The sequence below is a fragment of the Crocodylus siamensis genome, chromosome 2, assembly GCF_052110815.1.
Source record: "Crocodylus siamensis isolate JL-2025a chromosome 2, ASM5211081v1, whole genome shotgun sequence".
Lineage (NCBI taxonomy): Eukaryota > Metazoa > Chordata > Crocodylia > Crocodylidae > Crocodylus > Crocodylus siamensis.
This window is the reverse complement of record NC_143396.1, coordinates 82,220,232-82,238,359: the sequence shown is the minus strand read 5'-3', so window position 1 is coordinate 82,238,359 and position 18,128 is coordinate 82,220,232. Positions and strand designations below refer to the sequence as shown.

The 18,128-nt window shown below is 42.2% G+C and overlaps 1 protein-coding gene across 5 annotated transcripts in view; it reads left to right on the top strand.

Moving 5' to 3' along the window:
* The window catches only part of TLL1 (tolloid like 1), a 242,831-nt gene that overhangs the window by 213,832 nt on the left and 10,871 nt on the right, over window positions 1-18,128 (top strand). For all 5 annotated transcript variants that reach the window (XM_090036240.1, XM_090036238.1, XM_090036241.1 and 2 more), the window contains 2 exons: window positions 590-717; window positions 14,075-14,288. In XM_090036240.1, the coding sequence (XP_089892366.1) occupies window positions 590-717; window positions 14,075-14,288 (342 nt within the window). The remainder of the gene's footprint in view (window positions 1-589; window positions 718-14,074; window positions 14,289-18,128) is intronic.

The following is an 18,128-nucleotide window of genomic DNA, read 5'->3' as shown; positions in this document are numbered from 1 at the left end:
AGCAGGTGGGGCAGTTTTATCCTTGGGGTCTTTTAGATTCTTCATGGTTTTATTTATTTGTAGAGGCATTTCTGATAATTCAGCTGTGACAAAGCACATTTCTAACCAGAATTCAGTGTCATTGTTCATTCAGTGTCTCAATAAATCATTTAATAATAGCTTTATGGGAAGACAGAAAACCTAATGAAAGGTTAGAAATACCATTAAATATTCTGATAGGAATTCTATTGTGGATTTTCCTTTTGAACTTTGTGACAAAGGCATAGTAAAGGAAATGGCAAAATATCGACTGTATTTAGATAAATGGTTTAGACTTATCCATATATATTATTTGCTTTTATAAGGTGCTGTGATCCATTGTAAACAACACTGTTAACTTCATGTCCATCAGTAAACAAGGATTACTGGATTAATCTCCATAATGTGTTTGCCAAAGGTGATGAACAAGATAGTGGACTGAAGATGAGATTAGTTAGCTTCCTGAAAATCCTTTCCATTTAATGAGTTTCTGGCCTAAAAAACCCTGCTTTTCTGGTTACATCTTAATACAGATTTCCAAACTAACTGGTACTGTCATTATTTGGCACAGCTGAGTGTGAACAGAAGATCCATAGTCCAAATGGAATCATCACAAGTCCTAACTGGCCAGACAAGTATCCAAGTCGGAAGGAATGCACATGGGAAATCAGTGCTACTCCTGGTCACAGAGTGAAATTAGTAAGTTGCTCTAAATCTTTTTTTAACCAAATCTCCTTCTTAACGGAACAATTGTTCTGAAAGGCAGTTATAGAAAAATCATGTTGAACTACATTCACTGATTACGAAACAGTCAAATAGGTCCTTTAAAACAATTCAGTTTTATCCACTGCTGACTAAAGCGCCTGTTTAATATTATGGGAGCCATTCATTTAAATGTGGTGCACAATTAACTGCCTATGCATCCTGTGTATACTGTTTAGCAAAGAGCCTAAAAGCAAGGGTCCACCAGAATCTGTGTGGGACTGTCATATAATTTCTACAGATTTTGCTGCTTTTACTATTCCCTCTAGAATGTGTAACTAAATGTTGTTAAATATCAGTTGCTTTTGGTCTTAAATGTGGCAGCATTTAGCAAAAGCCGATTGATTTTTAAAATAAGATAATTCATTGTAAAATGTGTTTTAAAGAATAAGAAGAAATGTAATCAGTAGACGCCTAAGAACATTCAGTGACTTAGATGAAAATGCTAAAAGTTGTTTTTTAGTTCAAAGATTTATCTGGAGTTTTATATTTCATTATTCTCATGGTTTTAAAAACATACACAATTCACATTAAAATTCCAGATCCTCAGAGTAAGTGCTCTTTGTAGCTGTGCTCAGAATTCTCTAATGTTATAGACTTAGAATTGTTTTTTGACTTCAGGGTGTTGAACACCAAAATCACAACCTGAGTTCGAAAGCGGGGAACTAAGATGTCTGTTAGCTACTTTGCACCCTCCTTGGCATGTTTTTGGGATTGAAAAGGCCCCTGCAAAACTTAGGTTATAGTAGCCTCTGTAGGCTCCATGATGCATTTCTGTCTAAAATCTTCTCAGCTCTGCATGCTGTGAGCTCTCCCAATCCCAATATACCCTTATTTAAGGGTTGGTAAATAAGGAAGTGTTCAGGCAGTAGCTTCTGCAGCATGTGTAAGGGGTAATCCTCTGACAAATTACAGAACTCTCAGGGACTCTGTTTCTCCAGTTGTTTTACTCAGCTAAGTAAATGGGCCACAGCAGGACTGAAGACTCTACTCAGAATTAACTGCAATAGTACATTTGATGATGATGATGATAATAATAATAATACCAGAGGAGATGTTTTAAGGGTAGAATTTATATAATATTCTAAGGTAACAGTAACGTAATAAGCCTACAGCCCAAGCTCTGCCAGAAATCTTCACTAACAATAAACATTAATTTTACAATAGCAGGGAAGAAGAACACTGACATTAAGATCCTATGGCTAAGCACAGAGGTATAATAAAATCTTTGTCCTTATTTGTTTACAGTCTTAATAGAACAGACTATTTGGGAAGGAAGGGAGTATTTTTGTTCACATATTTAAATATATTTTATACAAAGAGCATGTAACATACTCAGAAGTCTCTGATAGCCAGGGATCCTGGTTTTCCCTGATATAAAAAACCCCACAAATTTTCTGATAACTTCACCACAAATCTGTAATTAAAATAAAAGACCCCCACACCCTTCCCTGGCCCTGCTGGTGCCCTTCACTCCCCCCATGGCTCTGCTTGTGCCTCTCATTTCCTCCCCCCCACAGCCCCATGGTCCTGCTTGCGCCCCTCACTCCCTCCCACACTTTCCCCAGCCTTGCTGGTACCCCTCACCCCCCATTCACAGCCCCTGCCCCCCTGCCCTGCCAGAAGGGACCTACAGCTGCCAGGGATATGGGTTCATGGAGCCAGACCTGAAATCTCCTGTGCCTGACAGAAGGCAGTGGCTGCAGCAGTGAAGACTAGCCTGGCTTCTCCCACCCCCATGCCTGCTGAGGGCTCAGGCAGGGGTGGGCCTGGCTCCCTGCTGCTGTGCACACTCCTGTGGGGCAGGGGGACCCACGTGGGGTGCAGATGGCTCATCTGGGGGCAGGGGGTAGGGCTGGCTCCCCTTCTCTGTGCACAGTCCTGAGGGCCGGGGGGGGCTACACCCCCCAGATCTGTGTGCAGGGTGGGGGCGGGTGTGGGTTGCCCATAGTGGCCTCGGGCTCCTGCCCTGCTGCCCTCCCTCAAGGCCTCTGCAGCCCAGCAGGCATTACCGAGCACTGCGGAGAACAGTGGAGCTGCACAGGAAAGCTGCTTGTCACTGCAAGCTCAGTGCTGCCCTGGCAACACATCCTCTGTGCATGTGGGGGCAGTGGAGACGGCAGTGTGGGGTTGTGTCCCTCATTGCAGCCCCATGCACACAGGGGATGCATCAATAAGGCAGCATGGATCTCACAGCAGTAAACAGTTTTCCTGTTCAGCTCAGCTATTCCCTGCAGTGTTGGGTCATGCATACCAGGCTGTGGAGGCCTCGGAGGAGGGCAGCAGGGTGGGAGCCTGAACAGCTTGTGCCCTCCCTACCTGAAACACAGATCGGGGGGGTGCAGGTCCTGCCTGCCCCGTGGGAATGTGTGCAGCAGTCTGGAGCTAGCCCCACCCCTGCCCCCTAAACAAGCCACCCACACCCCTATCCTAATCCCCACTGACCCAGCCCAGCCCTGGTCAACTCCCTGTTTCCCTCCCTATGGGGGCCTCAGTTCCCCCACTTACCTGCAGGAGCTGCTGTCTCCAGGCTGCCTGCCTGAGCGCCCTCCTTCCATTCCCTCACATCCCTTTGCAGATTGTAACTTTGCCAGCCTGCAGAGGGCTCATAAAATTTCACAATCTGTGGGTTTCTCTGCTAAAATGAGAAATCTTCATTTTAATCCAGTAAGGGGGGAAATCCATGTTTTACTCCATTTTTCCATGGGAAACAGAAAACCCAGATCCCTGCTGATAGCATTCTACATACATATTCCAGGATTTAGACTTGTGTAAGTTGCCAGTGACTTGATTGCTCCTAATCATAAAAAGGCTGTAGAATAGAATAGAACAGACTAATTTAACAGGAATAAAAGACAAATAGCACCAAATATTGTCATCTCAGAGTGTACTGGGCTCTACTTGTTGATATTGGTGGTGTGGGTTTAAGTCTATTAAACTATTCACCATAAGAAAATATTTATGCCTCGTGGACAGAGTAAGGGGGTAGTACTTGTGCAAATTTTCTCTCCATTCACAGGGTGGAATGGGGTAGTTTTAAATGAGGAGAATTGCGTTTGTGCTGGCTCCTTCCAACAAAAGAACCCCTTCCCATGTTGTTTTGTTTGTACAAGACCTAACCACAAGCACAGCTGTATTCTTATAAAAGTCCTTTCAATGCTCATAAACTCTGTAGGAAAATTATGCATTTGAATTTCCTTATTGAAATATTATTTTTCTTTCTTCCCTAAGAAGGGGGGGAGGGGAAGTTTAAGTCTTTTCCGTTTGTTCCAATTTTAGAAATTTGTACCCTAAGAACATTCAGCATTCATCCATTGAAAGGTAATTGGAATTTGGCACTTAACACTCTTACGACCTTTTGAAAGGCTGATAATTAAATATTGTGGAATGCTCATTTAGAATAAGTCAAATGTTTGAGGGTTGATATTTATGACACTGGAAGCTCAGTACTGTAAATGTTTGCATGGAGGAAGAATGCAATCCATTAATACAGTAAACACACTTGTGAAATAAAATAATCATGAACATTGAATATGGCAGTATATTAATGCATTCAACTAATAATGCAACACTTCCATTTTATATAGATATTTCTTATTATGCTTCCAAATCAAGTTTGACTTTATTCCTACTTTTACCATACCCTAAAGAAACTCAGAAAGGACAAACTTCTGCACACTAGAAAGAAAACAAAGTGAGTTCTGAAACTGCATTATTTTTGCATTCAATGTGCAGTGCCTCATCTTTTCCTGTGGCTGCTCTCAGGTTTGATGATAAGTGAAAAAACTCTTCCTGGTAACAGTAGACTGAAGCATTCTGTGTAATCAAGGAGACTAGGAAAGCATGTACATGCACTCTGAAATTTTTGAACTCTATGTCCTAATAATAAAAAATGCCTTTGAAAATATCTTTGCACCACAGAGAGGGGGAGAGAGCAATTTTAATATGCTTTTCAACTTGATACTTCTGAGAGAGGTTGAAATACCCAGTGCATCCAGCTCCCTATAAGGGCTACCAAAATATTTGTGCTTAATTAGAATACTACAGATAGTACTGACTGTTCAGTGGCCAGACAATATGTAGAATAAACTTTGTCAATAAAATGAACAGTAAATAGAAGGGGTTTTTTATAGCTATTTGGGGCCAAATTCTCTAAAATACTTGTCCTGACTAAGCAAGATGAAAGGGAAGATGCAAAGGAAGTGGTTTGCAAGTAGGTTGCAAATTTACTAACTGACCTGAAGACGCTACGTGGAATTAATAATGGAGTGAAGATCATGCGTAATTATTTACTAGCTCCAGCATTTTTGAGATGGCTGCCATTAGTTGTCCTTCTTTCCTGTCTGGTCCCAGAAAGGTGCCTAGGATTAAGGAGCAATTTCATAGTTTCATCCTTCCCCTATATGCAGCATTGGTCAGGTTGCAGTTGGAGTACTAAATCCAGTTCTGGGCACCGCACTTCAAGAGGGATGTGGCTAGCATTGAGAGGGTTCAGAGGAGGGCCACTCGTATGGCCAAGGGGCAGTGGGGCAGGCCCTATGAGGAGAGGCTAAAGGGCCTGAACCTATTCAGTCTCCATAAGAGAAGGCTGAGAGGGGATCTGGTGGCGATTTACAAACTCACCAGGGAGAATCAGCGAGAATTGGGGGAGGCTCTGTTCCCCCAGGCACCACCTGGGGTTACTAGGAATAACGGCTACAAATTGTTAGAGAGAAGGTTCAGGCTAGACATCAGGAGACATTACTTTACAGTCAGAGCTGCCAGGCTCTGAAATGGGCTCCCAAGTGAGGTGGTACTCTCCTACCTTGGGGGTCTTCAAGAGGAGGCTGGACAGATATTTGGCTGGTGTGATATGACCGTGGCACCCATTCCTGCCTGGGGCAGGGGGCCAGACCTGATGATCTGTTTAGGTCCCTTTCAACCCTAAGCACTATGAAACTGTGAAACTATGAAACTTTCAATGCTCTTCCTCTGCCAGCTGTTCCAAACTCAGGCAGAGGTAGCATTTATCTGTTGCACACTTTTTTCACCTTTTTGCAAAACTTAAGACCTCAGCAAAGCTGAGACAGAATAATACCACAAATACATGAACTATGACAATCGGATGTTCTGAACTGCTGCTACAGAAGAATGGCTGTTAGACTTGAAACCAGGTTCCTTCTGAAGTGGGGGTGAGGAGGGGCAGGCCAGGAGCCATGCTGTGCAATGCAGCAAGGCTAGCAGTGGCACTGGGAGGCCCCCAGCATTCACCTTACCCTTCAGAGCCACCCATCCCAGCACCACTACCCACATGAGGGGGCATGGGGCTCCCAGCCTGAGCCAGCTCAGGCCATGCACGTGTATGGCTGCAGGGACACAGCAGGACAGCAGCTCCCTTCTGGGCAGCGCAACAGGGGCCAGAGGAGCAAGAGGGAACCTGGGCAGCTGTGGGGGGAGGTAGGAGGGCAAGGGGCTGCCCCAGTGTGATGGAGAGTGGGGGAGTTGGGAGGTCCTGGGAAGAGAAGGGATGTGGCTGGGTGTGTCTGTCTGTCTGTGTCTGCATCTGTGTCTATATGTATGTGTCTGCATCTTCACGTGAGTGTGTGTGTGTGTACATCTCTGTGCATGTGTGCTCATCTGTGTGCGCATGCCAGGGCATCTGTATGCATCTGCTTCTATGTGTGCATGTCTGTGTGTGCGTGTTTCATTGCCCTCCGTTGGACTCTTTCGAACTTGTCCACATCTTTTCTGTAATGGGGGGCCCAAAACTGTGCTCCAGATGCGGCCTCACCCATGCTGAAAAGAGAGGAATAATCAGTCCCCTTGATCTGCTGGCAACACTCTACCAATATAGCCCAGCATGCCATTAGACTTTTTTGCAACAAGGGCACACTGTTGGCTTATCTTCAACTCTTGTCCACTGTAATTCCCAAGTCCTTTTCTGCAGAGCTCCGGCTTAGCCAGTCAGTCCCTAGTCTCTACTGTGCATGGGATTCTTCCTTCCTAAGTGCAGGACTTTGCACTTATCCTTATTGAATCTCATGAGATTCCCTTTGGTCTCTGAAACCTAACGCTACCTTCCAGCATATCTAGTACTCCCTGCAGCTTGATGTTATCTGCAGACTTGCTTAGGGTGCACTCCATCTCATCTTCCAGGTCATTGATGAAGATGTTGAACAAAAATGGCCCCAGGACACAGCCCCCCCAGGTCACTACTTGATACAGGCTGTCAACTAGATATAGAGCCATTGATTGCTACCTTCTGTGCCTGATTATCCAGGCAGTTTTCTATTCACCTTACAGTCCATTCATCCAGCTCATACTTCCTGAGCTTCTCTGTGAGAGTGTTGTATGAGACCCTATCAAAATCCTTGCTAAAGTCAAGGTATATCACATCCACTGGTCTCCCTGCATTCACAGAGCCAGACATCTCATCATACAAGGCAGTCAGGTTGGTCAGGCATGACTTGCCCTTGGTGAATCCATGCTGACTGTTTCTGATCACCTTCTTCTTCTCCAAGTACTTAGAAATGCACTCATTGAGGACCTGCTTCGTGAGTTTTCCAGCAACTGAGGTGAGGCTGACTGGTCTGTAATTGGATTGGTATATGTCCAACTTTTTAAAATGGTTTCTAACCTGTTCTTACCATTGTTGGCTACTCACCTCCACTCCAAACAGTGCTGCCAGGTGCAGTAGTTGGGAGCTGACCTTGTCTGTGAAGACTGAGGAGAATAATGCATTGAGCACATAGATCCTATCTCTTCCTAGGAATGTTTCTTGTTGGAACATCATCCTATGATCAAACAAGTCAAAGCCCTGCTGGGGACACCACCTGTGCAGCCATTCATTGATCTTTAGGATGTGTTTGCTCCTGCCTGGACCCTTCCCCTTAACTAGAAGGATCAAGGAGAATGCATCCTGAGCCCCCATCCCCTTCACCTTTGCCCCCAGAGCCCTGTAGTCACTTTTGATCGCTCAGGGTCTCCCCTGACAGTATCATTTGTGCCCACAATGATGAGCAGTATGGGGTGGTAGTGGGAGGTCTGGATGAGTCTTGTAATATGACATCTCAGATTCGGGCTCCAGGCAAGGCCAGCAGATGGATGCCTCTGTCCCCCACAGAAGAGAGTCTTCAACCACTGCCACCCATCACTTCTTATTGGTAGTTGTGGTCTTGATCCTTCCCACCTTGGGGAGGTCTGGCCTGTCCTCATCCACCAATAGAACGTGCTTCTCCCCCTGTGTTGCTAGGGCTCCATATCTGTTCTCCAGGTGAACTTCTGCAGGTGGGAATAAAGATTTCTGCTTGCTGCGAGAGGTCACAAGCTTCCACCTTCTTCAGAGTCTATGTTCTCTCCCTTCTCCAGTGCTGCCTTTGACAGTTCTTCCTCCACAGTCCTGGAGGTCTTCTCCAGCATCAAATTGACCAGTTCCTCATGGAGGAGGATGCTTCAGAGCCTCACCACCTCCTCCTGTAGCTCTTTTGCCTACTCCCTGAGAGATACCACCAGGAGGCACTGCTCACCTTGAAGGCACTCCCCCACCCAGCTGTCACCGGAAGGACCTTGCAAGCAGCAATCTCCACAAGGCCAAACCTGGACTTGGGTGGAAGCCTCTATGGTGAGCAGTTCTGCCTGGACAGACACCTCATAAGTGCAAGCAGAGGCAGTGGCTCTGGCATTGCAATATCCTCCAGCCTTTTCCATGGGTCTCTTAAGCTGCCTTCTCTGTCTTACAGCCCTTCTTCCAAGCACATCTTCCCAAGTAAACCTGTAAACTAGCCTGTTTATTCTTCCCTGGTCCCAAAAGGTTCCTCTTTCCTTGCTTTTTCTCACCAAGCATAAAGGCTCCTCCTCAAAGGAGCAGGGGAGGGGGCAAACTGACTCATGAACTGACCAGTGAGCTGCCTGCAAACTGCTCCCCCTGTTTGTTGCCAACCTTCTCCCTTCTACAGCACTTCTGTTCAGTTCCTGCCTGGGTCATATACCTCCCCCTGGGTCATGTACTCCTATATCCTGAAGTGGGGAGGTCTAAAGCAGACATAACCTCCTTTTTCCCCCCCGACTTGTTGAGAGAAAAATCTCTTCCCAATATTTAAACTAGAGGTGGCATGTAGCATAGGCAACTGGTGCCACCTTAGTTGGGGGGGGCATGTGCCCCCTACAGTCACCAGTCAGTGACCTTGTGGAGGAATCCCCCTATGGCCAGTCTTGCTGACAGCAGTGGGGATCCCCATGGCTGATCATGCTGACCTTGAAGTGGCTACGGCGCTTCATCAGGCACTCCTACTCCCCAGCCAGCACTCACAGGGGGGTCGCCGGCGCTCCAGCCCCCCACCCATCAGCTAAGCGCGGAGCGTGGTTTGTCAGGGGGTATACCAGCACTTTCAGGGGCTACATGGGGTGCATGCCCTACATACTGCCACTGGCACATAGGATACTTAGAACTGCTGCTATGTGCCTCTTAGGGTTTTAAGGAATAAATACTTAGGTACCTAACTCCTTGGGTGAGTGTGGCTTTTTAATTCTGCCCAACATCAACAATATTTAAACTATTTTTATAATGTTGCTGCTTTTTAAAATAGTTCTTATCTTACATCATTTCTGTTTTGGAAACTAGTGTAAATGAAGCTTAATTTGAGATTATTTCTGACGAAGCACCCAGAGATGCATCTTACTAAAGAAGAAGTAGAGAGAATGAACACTTATTTAAAATTCAATGGAACAGCCATCATATTCCAGATTTGGTCTGTTTAATCATGAATGCTCATTAGCTATAAATATTATAATCCTTTTGTGCTGTGGTGCTTTGCTTTTAGAATTACATTATTAAAATGTAAAAAATTAATATTTAAAATAATTATGCTCAACCCATCAGCGGAATCAAATTCCATATTCATCTTGATTCAAATTAAGCAAAAGAAACATTTTTATGTTAATTTTTTATTACTGAACTTACATATGAAAAATGTTTCTGGAAAGCAGTGTTCCCAGCCTTCCCTGGAAATGTGGGAATGTTATGAATGTGACTATAAGCCAGTTTCTAATATGTTCCAACACTAGTTTTAAAAAGATTACTTGTTTTAATGCTTAATGTTTAAAATAGTTTAATATCAAAGGCTTGTTTTTTTCTTAAATTTCTTGGTTCTATTCTATTGTTTAATGACTATTAAAATGGATTTGAAATTGTTTGCATACTCTTTGCACAGAACAGTGATTTTAGATGTCAAAATAACGTGCCTTAAAAAGAAAACCATTGTTGAGTCCTAGCTTTATTATCCTAATGGTAATTTAGACTTTGAAAATAATAGCCTTCACACCTTATTCTTGGCAAAAAGTATTTCTTAATTGCTGACATTTGAGATGAATAAACTGCAGTGAAGATTTCCTTTTAAAACTAGGAACAGAACTAAAGATTAGAGGCTGCCTTCAGATCACATATTCTATTCCCAATGGCTTTCATATTGGCTATATTCAGTACTATATTTAACCCTGTCTTCCAGCTTCTCCTTTTTTTTTTAATCCATAGAATATTTTGGTGGTCCAAATGACAGCCATTTATTTGGCCATATAAAAATTAGAACTTGATTAAGGTTTAAGGGCCACTGTAAACTGCAGATAGAAGCACAATGGGATTTAGTGCACCATACACACAGTTGCACCTCTTGCCATGCCACACTAGCTTGGCAGGAGGTGTCACAGTGAAATCATGCATTAGATCCCATTGCAACTTATTGCCAGTGCAGGGGGAGCCTAATCCCAGTCTCCCCCTACATTGGCAAGCAGCAAGCTCTAACATCTGGTAGTCTCCTCCATTGAGGGGCTCCCAGCTTCAGAGTCACCCCATGCTCCCCCTGCAGCTGGGAAATGCAGCTTCCTTGACCTGAGGGGTAGGTGCATGAAATCCTTGGGCCTGACAGATTATGGCAGCTGTGATCTAGCCCTGGGGGCTTCATGCACCCTTGAGGATGGAAGTCTGACGCTTCTGTCATCTCCCAGCCCCAGAGGCTCCTGCCTTGCCCCTTCTGCCCCCACCCCCTGGGTCTGGGAGACTGCAGTTGCATCTCCTGGCTGCTGGGACCCAGCTGGGTCCTGGAACTGAGAGGCATGCTTCCAGGACCCAGCATCCACAGCTGCCAAACTCTGAGTCCCAGCAGCTACAGGTGCTGCTGAGAGAGAGTCAGAAGCTGGTAGGGCTGATAGTCCCCTTATCTGAAGGCTCCCAGCCTTTGCTGGACATGGTGCACTGTTGCAGCTGGGACCCCCATCTGACAGGGCTCCCAGCTGTAGGTCAGACCCTGCTACACGTGCAAATTAAAGCATGATAGCAACCAGCCAGAAAGTTGGTAAACATTTTCAAGGTCTAACTTTATAGCTGTTGGAGCTTTTTATGGCATTGGAAGTACTTTGCAGGTGTAACTGATCTCAAGATAATTATGCAATTAACCAATTAATTGTGCAATACCTGTAATGTGTAGAAAGGGTCTAAGAGTAGCAATAGAAATAACTAAACAGTTGTTTTTATGGGATCTGTACTTCCATTCCATTACTTGGAAAGCTTCCTGAAAATACAATGCGTATCTGGCATCGTCATTTTGCTCTTCAGTTTTTTGTGAACCAGAACCATTTGAAATTTCTTTGCCTTTTCTCAGTTTCAGTAGCTATAGCTATATGCATTTCCTTTTGGACAGCTATTAATATTGAGTACCATCACATTTTATATTGGCTGGTTTCCATGAGGGATTCAGCCGATTAAACTTGCTTTGGTATACAAGATGGAATCTAGAGTTATTATGTTTGTTCAATATTTTACTGTGTTTGGTTTTATTCCTTTTAAATATTGCTTCTTAATCTTCCATCTCTCTTTGCTGGAAATCCTCAGTGCTTTGGGAGTTGTTAACTCTTAGAGTGCTTTTATTATGTTAATCATAGCATAACATTTTAACCATAAAATTGATTATTAAAAAATCACTTACATTGAATTAGCTTTCAATTGTAGGTTCAATGTGCAAATGTTAAGACAGGTTTATATGAGTTTTGACCTCTCAGTGCTTACATGAGGGCAAAGCACTTGAGTCTAATTGACCTCAAGTGACATATTAGTTGCCAGTCCCAGTCGACAAGCCAAAGAAAACCTGTGGACTGGACTACCTCTTGCTTCTAGAAGTGATCCCTCTAAATTGGGTGACCGCTATAAATGAAGCTCCCCAAGTTCCTATAACTGTAGACCAGTAGACCTAGTTATTTTAAAAGTGGCTTGTAATTTTGGATGTTTTAATTTTATGGGACCCAACAATAGTGGATCCATAGAGAGTACAGTAGTGCAGTTGCATCCTCCTTTGATTCCTGCTCCACCCAAACTTTAAAACTCACTGCCCCAGAGAGGCAGTAGCATTTCTGTTCAGGCAATGGTGAGGTTGTCAACTGACTTCATGGCTTCTTCTAATATACCTGATTCCTGCTAATCTCTCTACTGGTGTTAATGCCCCTTTCTCTCTGTTTTAATGATCTTGATGTACCATTAATCAAATTATCCTTTCTTCCACAAGGTTGCTGTCTGATAATTATTCCTGGTAATATCTCTCTCCAATTTCAAAGCCCTGTTTAGTTCTAGCTAAACTCTTTTTAGTTCTAGCTGAACACCTTGAATCAGGTATGGTAACATTAACTCCAGTGAACATTAACTTGGGTGTGGATATGATTGACAGTGAAGTGTTAGATGCACTGTCAGGAGGCTTGAGAAGGCTAGATTTCGTTTTATGAATCTGACTAACAGATAAAAATTTTAACCATAAAGACTATAGGACTAACAAAACAGCATTTTGGACTATTTTTGTCTAGTTTGTTGTGGTTTTTAATCTTAATATATAAACCAGTAAATTAGTGCACCTTCCAATGAAGTTATATTTGTTTTTGTTTTGATCTTGTACTAATAATATAACACTGAGATTCTAGTATATTAGTAAATCTTCTAGTTTCTTTCTAACTGGAGAAAAATGTGTGTTATATGCAATGATACACCACTACAAACCCATTTTCAAAATATTAGATCTGTCCATGAGACCCAAAGACTTAAAATTCCCTGATTTTTCATGAAGTTGGATGCATTTGGGTACCAAAATTGAGTCCTTTAAAATCCTGGACAAACAGTTTACTCTGCTGGACTGTGAATCTGGAATCTTTCATAAACACAGTGTTCATACATAACTTCCATCATCATTAGGAAGAGCTGTAAGAGTCTCTGCGTATTCAGATAAAGACTAGAATAAATAATACCAGGTGCATCTATACATGTAATTAATGCAGCTGAATGAACTCTGGTGCGATTTAAGCTGGAGTAAACTAATCCCAACATCACCATCTGCAAGTGCCTTTAAGCATAGTAATTTACTTCACCTTTGGATAGTACCTGTGTCTGACAGGACTATCCTACACTCGAGTAAATGAATTTACTGTGCCCTAATTGCAGTGCACGTGTGGACATTGATGCTTTACAGTGCAGTAATTTAGTCTACTGTGCAGTAAAGCACACATGTACGTGCACCCATTGTGTGGAAACTAAACTTAAGATAGATCTAAAAGAAAGCAAAGCTTGCAATCATCAAGTTTGGATCATTGCAACAATTCTTCTCCCTGAAAATTGAGGGGAATTAAAAGTGAGTCATGTTGGGGTTTTATTTACAAAGTTAGTCAAAACCCCTTTTTTGTCCTTTTTATCAGACCAGTTTCCTTAGGAAATATGGTTTTCATTTGTGGAGTGCAGCCTTATATATCAATAATACTGTAATTATAAAAATGAGTTTATATGACAGTTTTCAAAGGACCATGTTGTGTATGTTTTTACCTACAAATAGTGAAGAAGCAAATATATAAAAGCACAGTATGTTTCACAGATGTTTCAGGGCCTCACTTCTAAGAGGAACCAATAGATTTTCTGCTTTCTGATTGGTTTTGAATGTTCTGTGAAATATGGAATAATCCTGTCAACTAATTGTATGAATTCAATGGAACGACCACGGTATTCCAGATTTGCTCTGTTCTGTCATGGATATTCATTGGCTATAAATGCTTTAATCCCTTTCATGTGAAGGGGCTCCCTGCCAACTTTAAAATTCACTGTCTTCATTATTACTCGGCTTTCTCAGCATGAGCATGTCATTCAAAATTCCAAGCTTTATAACAGAAGCACAAGTACATGTGCTGTCTTAACTAACTGCAGACTGTTGAAAGCATATTTAAAAGACATTTGTTATTGTGTAAAAAATAATGTATATTGGATTCTTTATCTTAATAGTACTAAACTTTTTTTTTCCAGACCTTTAATGAGTTTGAGATAGAGCAGCATCAGGAATGTGCTTATGACCACTTGGAAGTGTTTGATGGAGAAACTGAAAAGTCACCAATTCTGGGACGTTTATGTGGCAATAAGATACCAGATCCTCTCATTGCTACTGGAAACAAAATGTTCCTTCGGTTTGTTTCTGATGCATCAGTACAGAGAAAAGGCTTCCAAGCCACACACTCTACAGGTCAGAAAAGCAGGATGTCATTTACTGGTAGCTTCTCTTAACTGTTTCAGATGCAGACATTCATTTTTGTCCCTTTGTGAGCAGAATTATTTAATAAATAAGTGTGGTATGAGTTAATCTAAAAAAAAAAAAATTAAAGGCAGCAGACAGAAATCTAAACTTGATTATGTAGGAAACATTGTCAGGATTCTAGGCCTAACTATTTTTATCATTAAAAAAACATCCAACACATTTATATTTGATTGTTTTGTTTTTAAAAATTTGGAATTTTTAATGTTAATTATGTAGCTGAAAGTAAAATAAATAAATAGGTTTCTTTGGAATAAGATCATCTAATAGCAAGAATAGGACAATGGCAAGAGCAGGACTTATTTGACACTGTTCAAATAACTTGAACAAAGGCATACTGTTAATTTTGAAAGTCTCTGTATTTAGAAAACAGATTTTAAAGGAATCTTCAGTCTATGGCAGGGTTAGGCAACGTTTTTTGGCCAGAGTGCTGAAAAAACCACAGTGTCTACCTTGGAAGATGCCGGAGTGCCGACATGCCAGAACAGCTGCTCTGTTTGCAGCCTCCCGGTTGCAGCCAGCCCACAGAGCCCGGTCTGCTTGCAGCAGGGCTTGCAGCCTCCCAGCCACCTGCTGGGACCAGCCTGGGCTCCGTGGCTGGCAGCAGCTGCTTAGAGCCCCAGGCTGGTGGTGGTGTGCCAAGCAAAATGGCCTTGCTGACCCCTGGTCTAGGGCCTTGTTACATGGTAATTTTGGACAGTCTTAACCCCTGGACTGTTTGCACATTAACACCTGAAACTAGTTTTAAGCACTCATTAGCCAGCTTAAAGTTATGCCACTCCAGGGCAGGATTTTCTCTGATCTGTGTCACCCAGCTTCTGTTACATTAAGGTGTAGCCACACTAGGAATTGATTTTTCAACCTTTTTTCATTTGCGGACCCCTATAATTTTTAAATGGATGTGCAGATCCCTTTGGAAATTTTGAATGGAGATGTGGACCCCTTTGTATTGTAAGTGGGTATTCAAATACTTTGATTAATCTTTTGCAACCTGCCCCCCCTCCCCTGCTGGTCTGAATCAGGCCCAATCCCCCCCCCCCCCAACCCTCCCCAGCATTCCAGATTCCTGCTCATTGCCCCCCCCCAGCAAACCATGGATCATCTCCTGAGATTCCCTGTGGTACCACACTGCTCCTCACAAGATCTGGCAACATCAACACCAGAAGCAGTGGCCTGTACAGAACATTGGGAGCAGGCCATAAAGAAAGGTTGGATTAGAGACACGAAGAAGAAACCCCACACCCCTCCACCTGCACCCCCTTTGCTTGTGGCTATCTCCCCTGTCAAGGGGATCAGGCAGGAAAAGATTAACTTGCCTGCCTGGCCACTGCCACCCCTACTGTTGCTCTCTGGGTTGGGCTCAGCCTGGAGAAGATCAATGGTGGCAGCCAGGCAGGCCAGCTGGCCAACCTTCCCTTGCTTGCTTCCCTTAGGACAGACAGTGCGGACAGCCAGAAGTAAGCAGAGAGATGGAGGGGAGGGGGGAACCCCAAGGAGCAGGGAGAGCCCCAGGAGTGGTGGTGGGTGGAACTGGAGATACCCTGGGACAGAAGCCCAGAATAGGGGGGAGGGGGAATTCTTACTTTTCGGTCCTCCTGGCCCCTGCTGTCCTCAAGTGTGACTGCTACCACTAACACTGATCAACATATGTGCAGCTCACAGTGTAATGTCTAAGAAGACCCTTAGTAGTACATTTAGAGGTGATGCTTCAGTGGCTATGTTTAGAAAAGATTCAATAACTTCTAATTTTATTTGTACTGGAGATTCTTAAAGATTAGATATATCACAATATTATCTGTTTTTTCTCTTCTCACTTTTAAATAGGATATGGGGTATAGGTTAAACAACTAATACTATTTCCTCTGTTGCCAGAACAGAATGATAGCAGGGATCCTGGTTTTCGCTGATTTAAAAAAATCTCCAATTTTCAGTTAAAGAAAGTAACCCCAACTTCACATTTTTCCGTGATTAAAATGAAACATCTCTCTCTCTCCCCCGCCTAGATCTCTCTAGATATACAGATCTATAGATATATATCTCTAGAGATCTCTCTCTCTCTCATATATATATATGAATGAGAGAGAGAGGGTGTGATTTATCATTTTAATCATGGAAAAATATGGATTTGGGGTTACTTTTTTTAACTGAAAATTGGAGATTTTTTTTAAATTGGTGAAAACCAGGATCCCTGATGATAAGCAAAGGTAAACGCACACAAATCGATATTGAGAGCCTTGCTAAAATCCATAAACTTTCTGGGGAAAAAGAATCATCTTCAGATGTAGCAGTTACTCTCCTTGTTTATATAATTTATCATTCAAAATATTTTTGAAAGTTTATTAAAAGGTTCCTTAAGACCTGCTTTATTTTAGAAACATGAATCTTGAATTTGCTTGACTTATAGTGACCCCCAGTGGCAACTTTAATAACTTCAATTTCCAAGGCATGGTATGTGTAAAGAGAAGTGGAGTCATTCAACAACATTAGACAGTAGAACAAAATAGTATCTTTGCTAAGTTTTAAACGTAGTAATAATATCTGTCCTCACTTTGTACAGCATATTCTCACTTATGCATTATTTTGTAATTTCCATATCAGTGTGGGGCACTGTAGGTATCATCATCTCTACCATAGTAAAGTTTTACAAACAAAAAGTGCATAATCTTGAGCTACAGCATGTGTAATTTTTTTTGGTCTGTGTTCACATAGCCTAAAGTGCTCAAAGTAAATATGTCTACAACTAACAATTCAGTGTACATAAATATTTAAATTCGAACTAGATCTTTCCGTTTTAGTCTTTGGTACATAATCTTTAATACGTTGCTAGATTAATTTTCTTTTGGCAGAGACTTCACGGATCAGAACCCAGCCTATTTTTCACCCTTTGTGGTCTGAGCCTAGGAAATGAAAGGTTTCTTCACCCTGTCATTTAGTCTACATTTCCATCCTGTTAAAGGCCCTGGTGTGCAAACGCCTGTATTATGCTCCAGATTTCTTCACCACAATGATCTGATATCTTTATGCTTTTCACAAAATTAGATATAAAAGGTACTCATTAAAATAACTAAGCAATTAAAGGCCAAAAGTGATGATAAAAACAGCTGTTAGAACATTTCTGACTTTATCATTGTCAGCCTTCCACTTACTTAACTGCAGTAGATATTATATGGAAGAAGTTAAAATCTGTGCCCAGAGTACTCCTAAGTATTACCATTTTCATTGTTACAGCCAACAGTTTGCTGGAATTTCCCTTATAAATGTATATTTATAGGGGTCTATACTTTGGCTTTAAAAATGTCCTTAGTGTAAATGAATTATTTTTCTTGAAACATTGAAAAATAAAATTTGCTTCTTTTTTTTTCTGAATGCAAGATAAACAGAAAGCCATTCTTGTGATCATATAATTCAATGCATGTTTTTCCACGACATTTTTTAAAGAAAATGTAAAGCTATTTGTCACTCTTGTTATGAAGTGTTTAGTGTTAAAGATACTGTACAGAATAAGGATATTGTTATCTAGCTATAAGCATAGTCACTGAATAAATATTTTATCTGCACTGCATTAATGAAAATATTTAGCAGTTTTCAAAAATATATTTCCAGAAATAAAAATAAACAATGATAATTACTCAGTTTAGGGGTACAAGGTGACAGTAAAAACTAGAATGCATCTAACCCTGCACAGCTGGTCAAGGACACAGGGAGAAAAGTTGACATATTCATTCCCCTCCATCCTGGCACCAACAAAATCATTTAGCTTCATGGATTCAA